A 14,936-nucleotide genomic window follows, 5' to 3' on the forward strand; every position below is an offset into this window, starting at 1 on the left:
GTCCTCTAGTTCATAACACCTCCTTCTTTCTCACAGACTTGAGAAGCAACTAAATTAATGAGCACCTATTATTTTACGTATATTATGCTAGGTGATTCTGACCTGACCTTGTTCCCCACCCCTGTTTGCTGCCGCCTCTCCAAATGAAAATCACCCCCAGGAAAGCCCTGACCTTAGTTGAGTCAGCTGTTCGTGCATATACTGTACTAGGGAAAGTTTGGGAGGGTGAGCCAGGACCTCTGCTGAGGACAAAGCCGTGCCACCAAGGTTGCCTTTTAATTTGCATAAAGGGAGGACTTGGGCTTGGAATGGGGCTGCAGCCCTGCCCCTCTTCACACCTCAGCAGCCTGGCACATAGTGAAACCAGGAGCAGCAGTGACCACCTCCTTGCCGCTTCAGAATCAGAGTTTGGTGATCCCATAAGCCTTTGTCTCCTACAAGATCCCTGCTTGACTGTGAAGTGGCTCCAAGCCTAGAGTGGTCTCCAAGCCCCGAGAGCCACAGTTTGGGGGGACTCGAGCAGCTACCTCAGGATCTGAATCTGGTATCCCAAGTGGAGAGAACTAGGGGAGTCAGGGGGCCCTGATCTGCCCCCAGGCACAGTCATCTGAATGGCAGGGCCTGGTCCAACAGAATCCCACAGAGGCTCCCTTTGCCCCTCAGCACCCAGAACTTCAGTTCACTTGTCATATATCCACTGGGGAAGATCCCAGCTCCAGAGCTGGCCTCTCCCCCACACTCATCTGTTACCCTAGTCATCTCCATGAGTAGGGTTTCCACACAGCTTGCCGCTGTGGTCCTTCCCTCTGTATTACTTTCCTTCCTGGTTCAACCTATCCCTTGGGCAACTCTTCACACATTCATGTGTACTTTGGCTCCTCCAGTTGCTTGAAACCCCATTTGGACAACCTCTCCAGGGCCTGAGCTTCTAAAGCAGAGAAAGTAGATAATTAAACCTAATCAAGCCAACTAAAAGCATTGATTACTGAAAACAGGCCCAAAGTGCAAGGAGACATTACCATTTTAAAGAGATTTAAAACCTGGAAAACAGGAAACACAGGGGCACATGTCCCTCCAGCATTGCAGCGAGGGCCTCCCCAGAACACTCCTGCTGCTTTCCTGCTATCACAGTCCTCGAGCCCCCTCTTCAGGAGGGGTACCTGGGACTCCATGGTCAAACCCAAGAGCCCTTTTTTTTTTTTTTTTTGCTTTACAGTGTGAAGGGGTAGTGGGACCAGATTCCAAGGAGTCCTGCCCTCAGCCTTGCCCAGATGACTGCAGTCATCCTGTGAACTTTGAGGAGAGCATCTGATGAGCTGCATTAGAAAACCTAGGGCTTCCCTGTCACTGCAGAGGCTTCTTCTGTTTATCTTTTCCATTTATCCAAATATCTATCTATTAGTGCCTTGCATGTGCCAGGCGCAGCTAGGTTTATAAATCTTGAGAATTGAGTGGAGGTGGGAGGGTGGGAGCAGACCCAGAGGCGGTCCAGGCACACCTGGGCCAGCAGGAATTGTGTGGCCAGCTTATCCAGCCCTGAGCGGGCACACAGCTACTAGGGGGGAGACCAGCAAACTTGGATCAGAAGTGATTCTCCCCAGAGGTGACTCAGTGAAGTCTGCTCTTCTTTTGTTGTTCAGTCACTCAGTCATGTCTGCCTCTTTGGGGGTTTGCTATAGGAAGAACAGGGTTTCAGCTGAACCCCCTGACCAGGCAGGGGAGAATGGAGAGGAGCTCTTTCTGGGTTTAGGTCAGTCATTCTTAATCTTTTCAGGATCATAGTTTCTTCGGAAATATAAAGATACCTGTAGACTTTCTCCTTAGTGCCGTGCTGTGCTTATCGCTCAGTCGTGTCCGACTCTGCGACCCCAAGGACTGTAGTCTGCCAGGATCCTCTGTCCATGGGGATTCTCCAGGCAAGAATACTGGAGTGGGTTGCCATGCCCTCCTGCAGGGATCTTCCCAACCCAGGGATCAAACCCAGGTCTCCCACATTGCAGGTAGATTCTTTACCATCGGAGCCACCAGGGAAGCTTTCTCCTTAGTGTCAGCTACAAATTGGCTCTTGCCATGGGCCCTTGTCATCTACCTGTCTACGTCTCCAACGGCTAAGTCATCTGCTGCTGTAGCTGCCGACCTTCCCCACCACCTGCAGAAATGAGGCCCTTTGTGCTTTGGTAGAGGAGGGGTGGAAACTGGCAGGATAGGTCAGATATTTTCAGGGGCTGATTTTATGAGCCCAATTCTTGAATCGCCCCATATGTAGAAAAACACTAAAATCCTTCATGATGACAATTGTTTCTCATGACTAGCAGAAGCCTCATGAGACCAACAGAAACCTGAAAAAATATGTGCTTGATTGCATGTATTCACCAAAATCACATACATGCTGTCCTTACCCCTAAACTCTTGGGAGCAGTTTCTCAGAGCTATCTGAGGTACTGTCTCCCAGGCTACAGCCCTCATTTTGCTCCAAAGAAAATTTAACTTGCAACTCACACATTGTGCATTTTTTTTAAGTCAACATTACAAAAATATGCATGCGTGTACTTTTTTTTTTTTTTTTTTGCCATGCTGTGTGTCACGTGGCATCTTAGTTTCTTGACCAAGGATTGAACTCACACTCCCTGCAGTGGAAGCTCAGAGTCTTAACCACTGAACCACCAGGGAAGTCTCTGCATAAACATCCTGTATAGTTAATCCCCAGAAGTGCATCCTTGGTTCCTGAGTCTTTTGAGAATCTCTCCCTTAAACCTGGAGTCTGAGCCTCTGCCAGGGCACTGCCTGCCAGGAACAGATGACTCAGCTCACTCTTCAAGGAGGAAAGCTCCTCCATCAGAGAGGCTGCAGGTCTCTACCTGCCCCTTCCAGCCCTGGGCAGGAATCTGGGATTGACCTCTGGATTGGCGCTGCTGACCCCTGAGGCTGACTTGGGGATGAACCTCCCAGAAGCAAGAGGACTTCTGAAAGCAAGTCCCTACTTCTGAAAGGAAAGCCAATAGATAAGTCTGTGTCCAGCCTCACCTGTCATCTATTTCCTCCACTTCCCTTCTGGTTCCCTCGCTGGGTCAGCTTGTGCTGGAAGTCTCCATGAAGGGAGCACCCTAAAGGTAACCCATGTGTTGGAAAGTGAGGGGCAGACAAAGGTGAGGTTTTCATCTTCCTTCTGCATTTGTTTACATTTTTTTTATCCTTGAGATAACTCTTTCCCTTCATTCTTCCAGTCTTGCCTGGCAGCAGCCTCACCTCAAAATTCTTTTGGTAGGAATGACCTGTGACCTCTCCTCACCCACTCCCCTTCCCTCTATCAGCCAGACAGACTTTCATTGCAAATGGACCCTGGCCTCCCCTCCCTTCTGAGAGCCTGCTCCACCTGCTGGCTTTCTCATCTACACAAATAAGGTACCTGCAGGCTTTCTTATCTACACAAAAGAGACACGTCCCAGTGGGGCCCTTCTATCTGCCAATTGGCTTTATATTCTCCTGCTTCCAGTCTGAACAAAAGCTTCCTTCTTTTGCTTGTGTCCCCAGGGGTGGCAGCAGTGTCAGCGGGAAACTCCCAGAGCTGACAGATGACAGGAGGGGATGAAGGGCAGCCACCAGCTTCCAAGGGCTGCACTTGCAGCCTCCTGACTCAGGGACACGTGCTGGTTGCCCTCCACACATTCAGGCACGCATGTTAATCTACCGCTGGAATAAGCTGGGGTTCAGGGAACATTGGGACTCTAGTCGTTGAGGAGTGCACAGTCTAAAGCAGACAGGCAAGGAGCCAGAACTGACACAGACTAGCTGTAACCATCTAGGCCTGGCCCAGCTTTCCAACTTGGTTGAGGATCTGCTTCCCTCACACTTCTGAGCTGTCCCTCCGGCCTCAGCTGTTTCCAACCAAGGAGGGGGAAAGGAAGGGGCTGTGTGGGAGGCCTGGGCCCTTTCTTTCACAAGGACACAGGGGCCGGGGAGAACTTTGGGCTCCCCTCTTGACCTATCTGCCTTTGGAGACTGAAGTCCCCCTGAGAGGTGTTGACTGGATGAGAACACTTCTTGAGTATAGCCTTGGAGGAGAGGGAGCCATAGAGAGGATGAGACTGGTGGTGATAAGAAGTGGCCCCTGTTGCCAAAGGGTCCTATCCTACTTCACCTCTGCATCTGGGATTCTGAGTACCTCCCCACTCATGCATTGAAGGCCACTGCCAAAAGAGACCCAGCCCAGACAGGATCCAGTCTCCCTTCCATATCACATCACCATGGCAACCATCACCTAAGAGGTCCAAGTGCTGATGGAGGACCAACCCATGAGGACAGGGAAATATGCCCTGTCTACTCCAGGAACTTTGGGGGCTGGATAGTACTCAGCATCCCAGGGTTGGGCAGGAAGATGGGAATAATGGCCCCCTCTCCCATCTCCAGAAGTTTTCTGCCTCCCATGGAGAAACTTGAACCTGGGCTTAGCAGACCCTTACAGATCTGATCCCTTCAAACTGGGAGAGGCAGAGCTGGGATCCAGCAACCCAGGGTCTGAAAGCTACCTCCTGTCCTTGGCTCAGCTCTGATTAGAACCCTGAAGAATCTGGACAAAGGAACCCTGACTTTCGACTCTGTGACCCAGCATTTTCCTGCCCTGGGTTCTGAGGAAGCCTATCACCCTCTACTCCCCACCCTAGCACCTTCTGATGTCAGAGGCAAATGAGGCCAGATCAGAGGCACTGCGTGTCTATTTCCTGTCACTGCACCTGCGCCAGCTCTGTGTCCCCTCGGGCTTGGGATGTTGCTGTCGCCATGCCAACAACAACATTTACTCTCAGAGGGGCTGTTACCAGGCTGCAGGCCCCTTTGTGCCAACCTCAATATCACCAACAATATGACTTGCGGAAAGTGAAAGCCCAGCCCCCAGGACACTGTATTCCATATAAGATTCTCCCCGCTGCTCCCAGCCTTAGTTTACGCATCTGCATGGTCCAATATGGGAACCTCTGTTTGCAGCCCTCCCCTGGGTCGCCCAGGACCGGTCCTTCACTCTCTTGGGCTCCTGGAGTACATAATCAGAGATGTCTGCGACCAGTAGTAGCCATCAGGCTGCTTTGCTCAGAGGTAACTGTCCACAGCCCAGGGACACCAGCCTTTCCTGGTCCCTGTGACCAACCCTAACCTGTCAGTACTGCTGAGCCCTGACACTGTCCCTTCTTTCTTCCCCTATGTCATGACCTTTTTTGACTTCACCATGGAGTGACCTTCCCTTAATCTTGACTCTAGGGCTGGTTACTTCCTGCAGTGGCCTTCTCTCCTTTTCTTCCTACTAGTCCTCCTGCAGGTCTTACTAGTAGCCCAGAACTACCACCTGGTGAGAAGCTAGCTCCCCGCACCCCGCATCCCGCCGCCTTCTGTCCAAGTAAGCAACAAAGCAGCGGGCAAAGGAGGACAGAGCCTCCTGGATGCCTTCTCCTGTGGGAATAGGGCCACAGCGTTCAAACCCTCCCGCAGACATGCCACAGCTTCCACTGCTTCCAAGAGGCAGGCTACCAGGAGGCATTGCTCTCCAACGGAACAGCAAGAGTGCAGCCCAGGGGAGAACTACTGCAAGGTGTGGGGCGGGGCTGTTATAGGCCCTGGGCAGGATGCTGCCAGGAGAAGCTGCTGCAGGGCTGGAGGGGTGCTGACATCCAGGTACCTCCAGTAGGTGCTGGGAGGGAGATACCGAAGCCAGAGAGAGAGGAGTCGCTGTTGGATTGCCCTGAGAAGCTGAGTTTCAGTCCAGGACCCGCTGGCCCCTCCTGAACTGGCTGCTCCTGAACTTGCAGGCTCTCTCTTCACCCAACTGGTCCTACTCAACACTTTGCACCACACAGCTCAGTGCAGCCTGTGTGGAGCATGTGGAGACATGAAACCAGTCCCAGCCCTTGCCTGCAGGCCAACAAACTCCAGCCCCAACCCTGCTCTCTGCAAGGCTGCAGCGGTGGCCTCTCTGCCTGGCACTCAGCCAGTCGGTCTCAGGTGAGACAGCGCCCCCCAGCCTGTAGCTCTGAATCCCTCCTCTGTGCTCCTTCAACTCCGAGTCCTTCCTCCCTTTGGCCCCATAAGTTCAGAGCCCCGCCCCACCTGTCCCCTAGCCCTGACCCTTGCCCACTCACTAATGCCCAGCTCTGAGCCCCACCCTTTGGCAGGCCTCCAGAGCTGAGCTGTTTTTACCAACCTTCTCAACCTCTATCAAAACCTCAACCTCTCAACCTTGTCAGGCTGACCCTTAGCTTTGAGGTCTACCCTCCTTCCCCATGCCCCACCCCTTCAGGATTTCCCCTAACCCTAACTCCCCACCCCCACCCCCACTGTAAAGCAGTTCCTGTGCCTCTCCAGGTGGCAGAGATAGGGGAGTTTCAGGTCATGACATCCACACACAGGGTGCTCTCCCCTTGGGGCAGGGGCGGGGACTTCGCAGAGGACCTGTCCCCCAGCACATGTGTCACTGCACTTCCCCGGGCAGCCCTGCTCTGTCTCAGGCCTAGACCACCTGACCATCCCAGAGGACAAGCCGCTTCCCACTCCACTCCTGGTGATCATCACCCCTCCAGCGCCCCCCCCCAAAAAAAAAAACGTGAGTGTCTACCCACACCTGCCTGCTCCAGGTGGTGGAGGCAGGAATGGGCAATAGTGGCTGAGGCCAGTGAGATAGGCAGCCAGCCCCCACCTGAGTCCAGAATTCACAGAGCTCCCCATCCCTCACTCTTCTTTCACTTTCTCTTCCAGAGGAAACCCTGTCCCACCTTCTCCTGCCAAGGCAATGACTGCTTCAAAGTGACTGAGGGCCTGCACTTCTGTGAGGTGAGCCCTGGAGTGCTCCAAGGTCGAGCGCTGCCCTCCCTTAGAACTGCAGGCCTCCTCCTGCCTGGACAGAGCGGGGTCAGCAGCTGAATCTGGCTGGAGCTAGACCTGCTGGGGCCCAGGCTGCTGGACCCCTCTAAGCTCCACATAATGCTGAAATCCAGGATAGCAGCTGGAATCCTCCAAGTCCCCGTGACATGCCCTTGTTTCTGATCACCTTGGATGTTCTCTGAGGACTAGCGGGCTGGGAACCAGCAGCCCAGTGAAGTTCAACTCAGCCCACAGCCCCACTTCACTTTTTTTTTTTTCCAATATTTATTTATGGCTGCATCTGGCTTTAGTTGTGGCATGTGGCATCCAGTTCCCTGACAAGGGATTGAATCCTGGCCCCCTGCATTGGGAGCATGGAGTCTTAGCCATTGGACAACCAGGGAAGTCCCCCCACTTAACATTTTTTGCCTCCATGAATGGGGGACGAAGGCAAGGGGAGGATGAATAGTCTCGTCTCTTCTTGTAGCTGAAACAATCCAGCTCAGGCCACACTGCAGGGTGCAGCCAGGCCTGCACGGCAGGGACCCCCAGGTGTCACGGGGCTGTGGCTCAGCCCTGCTACCAAGAGCGCTGCCAAGCCTCGGGCCCTGACAGCTGCCTCCAGCTGGATGGGAACCTCCATTTCAACAGGGCAGCACCAGGGGCCACCAGGAGCCCCCTGCACGGGACCCTGGCTGCGGCTGCTTCTCCTCCACTCTGCCCTGCTCCTGGTCCTGCTCCCCTAGCTAGGCCAGGCTGAGTCAGGGAGAACCAGGCAGGAAGACCCTTTAGGCCCTGGAAGTTGCCAGGCCCACTGCCAGCTCTGATTCCTGTGACTGTATCTTTAGTGAAAGGGATTTATCAAGACTGCAGCTCTGTGCTAGAGGTTCCCAGGGCCTAGGCCTGAACATGATGCCCTCCAAGGGGGCAGGCTGGAGTTTTGTCTGATAAAACAGAACAATCTCCTATCTGATCCCCATAAAGTTCGAGGACCCCAAAGTCCTGAAGGAGCAGTTTCTTTATCTGTAAAAGGTGCCCAGTCCTGGGACTTCACTGATAGTCCAGTGGTTAAGACTCTGCCCTTCCAGTGCAGGGGTGCAAGTGTGATCCGTGGTTGGGGAACTAAGATTGCTCATGCCTCTGTGTGGCCAAAAATACAAAAAGCAGAAGCCAAAAAAAAAGTGCTCGTCCCTGTCCACTTTTCCCTGATCCTCCCCAGACTTTGACACAAAGAGAGGGGCTGGAATTGGGGTTCCCCTGATTTCCTGAAGTGACCTCAGCCCTCTTTATCTCGAAGGATCTGAATCAATCCCCTTTCCCCTCGTCCTCAACTCAGCTTTGAAACCAAATTCAAATAAACTTGAGCTCCATTTGTGCTGTGGATATTTCCAGGAAAAGAAAATTGGGAAGAAGTTACTTTCTCTGAAAGAGATTTACTTATTCAAATTGGTCACTAGGGCAGCAACTCTGAGCTTAGGGGAAAAGGACGGGGAATGGACTAGAAGTCACATGGTCACTCCTTCCCCAGCACTGACCCTTCAGTTTGGGTCAGAGCTTAAGAGAAAAAGTACTCATTAAGATAACTCACTAACTCAATAAACATGTTCTCAGGGTGAATTTGTGTGCCAGAAACAACACTGGAGTGATAAGGAAAAGATACAGCCTGTTCTCAGGGAGCTTACAGCTTAGTGAAATGGCCAATAGACTGGGAGAGACTGGTCCTGGATACCCTAATCTGAGCTGGCCCTTCGTCCATCTGGAGCAGCCTCCTTATCTTAGGTGGAGAAGGGCAGGCCCCAAAGGAGGAAAGCCTTGCCCAGTGGCCAGTGAATCAGGGGAAAGGGCTGGAAACAACAAAGTGTAGGCTCAGGCTGTTGTGAGAGCTGAGCTGGGGGGGGGGACCTCCCTCGATGTCTCTCCTCAGGAGGAGAGAGAATGGGGCCTCAGCACAGGCGCTGCATATGAACACGGTCACACCCTTGACAACGCGCGTTGGCCTCCTTTTTCCCCACACAGCCCCATGAGGCAGGCAGGATGGGCTGGTCCTGTCACACACCCCTGCTGAGGCTAAGGGAGGAAATGCGGCCGTGGGTGGCAGTGTCCGCGGCATGGAAGCTGGAGTCTCACGTTTCAGTTGCAAGACCTTGGTCAGGACGCTTAACCTCTCTGAGTTTCAGTTTCTCCACCTGGAAAATGGGGGTATGTGGTTCTTCATAGTATTGTTCTTCCTGAAGCTAGGACAGGATAGGTACCTGGGGAGGAAGAGTTCCAGCAGAGGCCAGTGTCGGCCTGCCTGGAGTGCGAGGAGCTGAGGATGAAACGGAGAAAACGTTTTCCCTTAAAGTGACCATCTTCCTTCCAGGTCCTGGATAAGGAACTCTGGCCGCTCGAGGGCTGAGGATGTCGGGGGGAGTCCTTAGGAAAAGCTTTCCAGAATAGGGAGCCGAGGGTACCACAGGACTTAAGGAGTTAACGGAGCGGCGGAGGGCGCAGGGAGGAGCCCCCCAACCCCCACATTGGCACAGCATGCTGGGACTTGCAGGCTGGCTGACCATCGTGTGGCGTAGGGGCTGCTGGGAAATGTAGTCTTTGACCGGTCCCGGCCGAGGTTCCGCACACCCAGCAGCGGTGACAGCTCAGGAGGTAGGCGGCAATAGCAGGGGGCCAGGAGTGAGTGTGGGGCAGGGAAGCCAGGGCAGGGCTGGACAGGAGGGACTGGGCAAGCTGAGAGCTGGGTGCCCTGTCCTGAAGCTGTCAGAACCGGACACCCCCAGCCTTTGGCTGATGCAATGTGGCCTGCTGGGCTGGGGGAGGGCCAAGGAGTAACGGGACACTTGCCCATCTCCAAGGCAAGAGGGACAGGACTGGAGTCCTGGTCCAGAATGAGACACTCCCTTCCCAAGATACATGCAGATACACCCCTGACACTTCCCAGACAGCTGTTAGCAGAACTCACACTGCTCCCCCAAAAGAGAGGCAGAGCCCCCGTCCTGGAGCAGTAAAGACCATAGCCTCCTCTCCGGTAATGGGACAGGGCACCACACGTCCTGCAAGTGACTGGACCCCACTAAGGAGCGACTGGATGCCCTTCAGGACAGAGGCCGGCATAGCAAGTTGTACCTCGCATCAGAGGCAAAGGATGGCAAAGGGGGAGGAGGAGGGAGAGGATGGGGCCTCCTCCGCCTTCTCCCAGCAGAGCCCCCCATCCCTGCCGGTGGTCCTCAGAGGCAACTCCATCACATCCCCGGTGACATATTGACCTAAAGAACCTCCCTTCTGCCCTTCCCCAGGGTGTGCACCAGCATGGACCAATCTGTGGCCATCCAGGAGACCCTGGCTGATGGGGAGTATTGCGTGATCATATCCTTCCCTGCAGCCTGGAGCTCCCAGCCCCAGGGCCTCCCTGCCTGGGCTTGGGAAGTGGAATGGCAGGTGTCTACGTGTCTCTCTGGTTGCCTCCCTCTCTCTGTGCCATGGGGGGAGGGGGAGCACGGGGGTGGAGGGAAGGAAACCAGTACTTACTATGTACTCAGTTTTGGACTCTCTGCCTTATGCTTTAAATACTCAGTTATCCTCCCACCCCCTGTGAAGTTGGGGGTTGATATCCCTATTTCACAGATGAAGGGTTAGAGAGGTGAAGTGACCTGCCCAGGGTCACACAGTAAACTGCATGGGTGAGGGCAGGGCAAGCCAGGGCAAGGCTGGTGGGGCGGGCCGGGTTGGGCAAGACCTGGATGCAGGCTTCCTTTCCCTTTGCCTTGACCCTGAGCGGCAGGCGGTGCAAGGTGTGCTGTGCGAGGGCGACAGCAGGCAGAGCCGCCTCCTGGGACTTGTGCGCTACCGTCCGGAGCGTGGTGGCCAGGAACACGCGTAAGTGATGGGGTTGGGCCTTGCCTGTTTGGGTTTATTATTTTCCATCATCCCTCCAGCTGGATTTCACACCTTCTAGGACAGAGTCTGAGGCTTCTAGAATAATTATAATAATGATAGTTAATAGTTTCTGAACACTATATGCCCAGCCCTATGTATTATTAGCTCATATAATCCTCAAAATCTGATGAGAAACCCCGTGGCCTGACTGTCTTGGATTCAAACCTAGGCTTTGTTACATCTTGAGCAAACCTCAATGCGTCCAAACTAAAGATTAAAATGAGTTTCTGCATATAAAGTAGTTAAAATGCTGTGAAGTACGTAAAAAGGGCTCCATAAATGTTGCTAGTAACACCCACCTATTACCCAGAAACAGCGAGAATAATGATCAAAGTTCTCATAGCTGAAAAGTGACCCTCAGGGTCTCAGATCTGGGAAGGAGGAGCCTTAGACATTTTTGAACCCATCACCCTTCCTTTACAGATGGAAAAGCTGAGGTTCAGGGAGGGAGAGGAGGAGGTGAGGATTGCCCTGTTCTTGTCACATACAGTCCTAGAATGCACAAGGTGGGGATTACACATGGATTTTACTAACAAAGCGGGGTTCCCAAAGTGAGGCAAGTCCAGCCTTGATAACCCATCGGTCTCTGATGGGCACCATTGTGCAGAGAAGCATGAGCACAGCCCCCAGGGACCAAGGAGAGAATGCGAGCCGAGCACGCTGAGGCTTCCACGGTGGACCGGAGGAATGGCCCCGTGCACCCTGTCCTTACGATGCTTCCTGCCCTCAGTCTCTTCCTGTATACACACCGGAGGATGGCCATCACTGGGGACGATGTCTCCTTGGACCAGATCGTGCCAGTCTCTCGGGATTTCACACTGGAAGAAGGTGCCACAGTGGGCGGGATGGGATGATCCCTCTCCTCAGGGCCCCCAGGTCATTTCTGCCCTTGTTGGGGGTGGAGTGGTGGGAGCAAGGATGATGCTCAATGGCTAAGGGCCTTTTCCTTTCCCTCCCTGCAGTGTCCCCAGATGGTGAGCTCTACATTCTTGGTGAGTGGGCCTTTCAGTCTGAGTTGGGTCCTAATTATCTATAGTGACCTGTTTAATATCTACCTTATTTGCTAGACTGTTTAGTTCAGTTCAGTGGCTCAGTCATGTCTGACTCTTTGCTACCCCATGGACTGCAACACTCCAGGCTTCCCTGTCTATCACCAACTCCTGGAGCTTGCTCAAACTCACGTCCGTCAAGTCGGTGATGCCATCCAACCATCTCATCCTCTGTTGTCCTCTTCTCCTCCTGCCTTCAATCTTTCCCAGGCTCAAGGTCTTTTCCAATGAGTTAGTCCTTTGCATCAGGTGGCCAATGTATTGAAGCTTCAGCTTCAGCATCAGTCCTTCCAATGAATATTTGGGACTGATTTCCTTTAGGATTGGCTGATTTGATCTCCTTGCTGTCGAAGGGACTCTCAAGAGTCTTCTCCAACACCACAGTTCAAAAGCATCAATTCTTCAGCACTCAGCTTTCTTTATGGTCCAACTCTTACATCCATACATGACTCCTGGAAAAACCACAGCTTTGACTAGATGGACCTTTGTTGGCAAAGTAGTGTCTCTGCTTTCTAATATGCTACCTAGGTTGGTCATAGCTTTTCTCCCAAGGAGCAGGCATCTTTTAATTTCATGGCTATAGTCACCATCTGCAGTGATTTTGGAGCCCAAGAAAATAAAGTCTCTCACTGTTTCCATTGTTTCCCCATCTACTTGCCATGAAGTGATGACTGGATCCCATGATCTTAGTATTTTGAATGTTGAGTTTTAAACCAGCTTTTTCACACTCCTCTTTCACTTTCATCAAGAGGCTCTTTAGTTCCTCTTCACTTTTTTTTTTTTTTTGGGCTAGATTATAGTCACAGTAGTGAAGTAGTAGTCATTATAAAAGTATTGATAATAGAAATGAATACTTGGTCAAAGATGATCTTGGCCAGGTACTATGCTAAGAGCTTTACACACATCAGGTGGTGCTCTCCTCACAATTCTATCAGGTCATCACTGCTTTCATTCCTGTTTTATGGATGAGGTAATGGAGACCCAGAGAAATGAGGTAATTCAGTAAGTGGTGGGATTCAAACTCGGACTACAGACCCTGGAGCCCACACTCTTGATCAGTCTGCTAGACTGCTCCTACTTATTCACTAGCTCAGCACGTGTTTTGGGCGATCAGGTTACGCTGTAAGCCAGACACCATCCACAGGCTGATCTCTTCAGCATGGTATTCACAGTGCCTAGCATGTCTGACTGCCAGAAAGCCCCTCCGTCCACCTCTGTGTGCTTTTCATTCCACTTGGGTGGTGGTGGTGGTGGGCTGGGGGAGCGGGTAGACTATAGTTTGAGAACTTGGTCTCTTCTGTCTCCATCCAGAAGTCTGTGGCAAGGCTTACTGGCTTTTCAGAGCCTAGGTCCACCCCCTCTTGTAGACTGAGGGTGTTAATTTGGAGCTGGGGGTACAAAGGGCTCCGTATCGTCCTAGCAACAGTCATTAAGTTGACCCATAAGTCAATTGCTTAAGGGTCAAAGGGGCTTCGGGAGCTTGGGCTGCTGATACTCCATTCTGGGGGCTCCAGCCCAAAGATGCACCTTAGCATCTCAGAAGCCAAGAGCTCATGTCCTGCTTCCCCTGCACAGGTTCAGATGTCACCGTCCAGCTGGACACAGCAGAGCTCAGCCTCCTGTTCCAGCTCCCCTTTGGTTCACACACCAGAACGTTCCTCCAGGAAGTTGCCAGGGCCTGTCCAGGTAGGTGAGACCCCAGGCTCCCTGTGACAGCGGGGGGAGGGGGTGGCTGGGCATTGACCTCCCCACCACCAGTTGACTTTGCACACTTTGAACTCATACTCCATAGTTTCTGTGCCCTCTTAAAGCTATTGGCATGAGGTCACAGTGCCCCCAGGCCACCAGCTGGCCACGGTGTTTGCATTTCTGTTTTCCCATTTCTGGATCAGAGTTTTAACTCCAGCAGGGCCCCTTTGCCCTCCTTGCTCTGAGCAGGGCTGAACGGGGTGAGGTGTGATTCTAATACAGAGTCTTCTGTAAATTAGCAAGATCAGCAGCTTCTAGAGGCCCATCTTCCCTCTGTCTGCCAATGACAACTAGAACCAAGGCAGGTCTGCCCTTGAACCCTGTGCTCCACTGCAACTGAGAAAATGGTCTAGCTTTGCACTAGCAGAGAGAGGTTAGTGGCCTCTAGGGCAGAATCTGTTTAGACTAGGAGATTAGCTAGGCAGGTAAAGGAGAGTTGTTCAGATCAGAAGATCAGTCAAAGAATATGCAAATTCGAGCCACCAGGTGCAGAAGCTTGGCTGTTTACCCAGCACTGTTACTTCTTTCTTTCCTAGCCAGCATCTTTGTTCTGCAGAAATGGCGGAGGTGGGGTGGGGGGGAGGGGGCGGGCTCCCTTTCTATTGTGGTCTCATCATGGAGCCTGAATGTCTGCACTCCAGCTTCATTTGCATGGTGTGCAGGAAGTGGACTGACTGGATGCGAACAGGGGAGTGTGCAAAAAGGAAACAAAATTATAGAGCCTTGAATGCTGAGTTAAAGGATTGATTCTCTAAGCAGGGGGAAATTAATCTCCAAACCTTCAACTAATAAGGATAACTTGTTTTATGATGATCATTGGTAGTTGTATGAGAAGCAATAATAGTTTATAGTCCTTGATAAACACAAAAAGTCTTCAGTATATCTGCATCAAAAATGAATTCTTTAGAAGATAAATGCTTTGATAGGAAACTGAGCAAAGGAGATGGATAGTGCACAAAAGAATACAAATGAACAATATCTTGAAGAAAAAGAAAAAGTATTTGATACGGTTTTTTTAAAAAAGTAATAATAGTCGTAACAGCCAAGAGCATAGACTTTGAAGCTATATGACCTCTTGCATTTGAAACCTGTCTTTGCTGTTCCTTAACCGTGTGACTTTGGGCATCACCTCTCTGAACCTTGGTTTTGTAGATTATTTTTTTCTTACGGTTTTTTGAAAAAATATTTATTTGGCCACACTGGTCTTAGTTGTGGCACCCTGGATCTATCATCTTCATTGCTGCATGTGGGATCTAGTTCCCTTAACAGGGATCGAACCTGGGCCCGCTGCATTGGGAGCATTGAGTCCTAGCCACTGGCCTGCCAGGGAGGTCCCTCCCTTTCTTCCAGTTTTATTGAACTCTA

General features: G+C 52.0%; 1 protein-coding gene across 3 annotated transcripts in view; it reads left to right on the top strand.

Annotated features, from left to right (window-relative positions):
- The first annotated feature begins 9,389 nt into the window (after window positions 1–9,389).
- INPP5B (inositol polyphosphate-5-phosphatase B) overlaps window positions 9,390–14,936 on the top strand; it is a 54,743-nt gene continuing 49,196 nt past the window's right edge. The window contains exons 1-6 of one of the 3 annotated variants that reach the window (XM_061412456.1): window positions 9,390–9,486; window positions 10,134–10,203; window positions 10,619–10,713; window positions 11,504–11,601; window positions 11,736–11,765; window positions 13,398–13,508. In XM_061412456.1, coding sequence (XP_061268440.1) covers window positions 10,147–10,203; window positions 10,619–10,713; window positions 11,504–11,601; window positions 11,736–11,765; window positions 13,398–13,508 — 391 coding nt within the window. In that variant the 5' untranslated portion in view covers window positions 9,390–9,486; window positions 10,134–10,146. Of the gene's footprint in view, window positions 9,487–10,133; window positions 10,204–10,612; window positions 10,714–11,503; window positions 11,602–11,735; window positions 11,766–13,397; window positions 13,509–14,936 lie in introns of those variants that run through there. The other 2 variants (XM_061412455.1, XM_061412454.1) reach the window with 2 other exon arrangements.

This window comes from Bos javanicus, chromosome 3, assembly GCF_032452875.1.
Source record: "Bos javanicus breed banteng chromosome 3, ARS-OSU_banteng_1.0, whole genome shotgun sequence".
In the NCBI taxonomy this organism is placed as follows: Eukaryota; Metazoa; Chordata; class Mammalia; order Artiodactyla; family Bovidae; genus Bos; species Bos javanicus.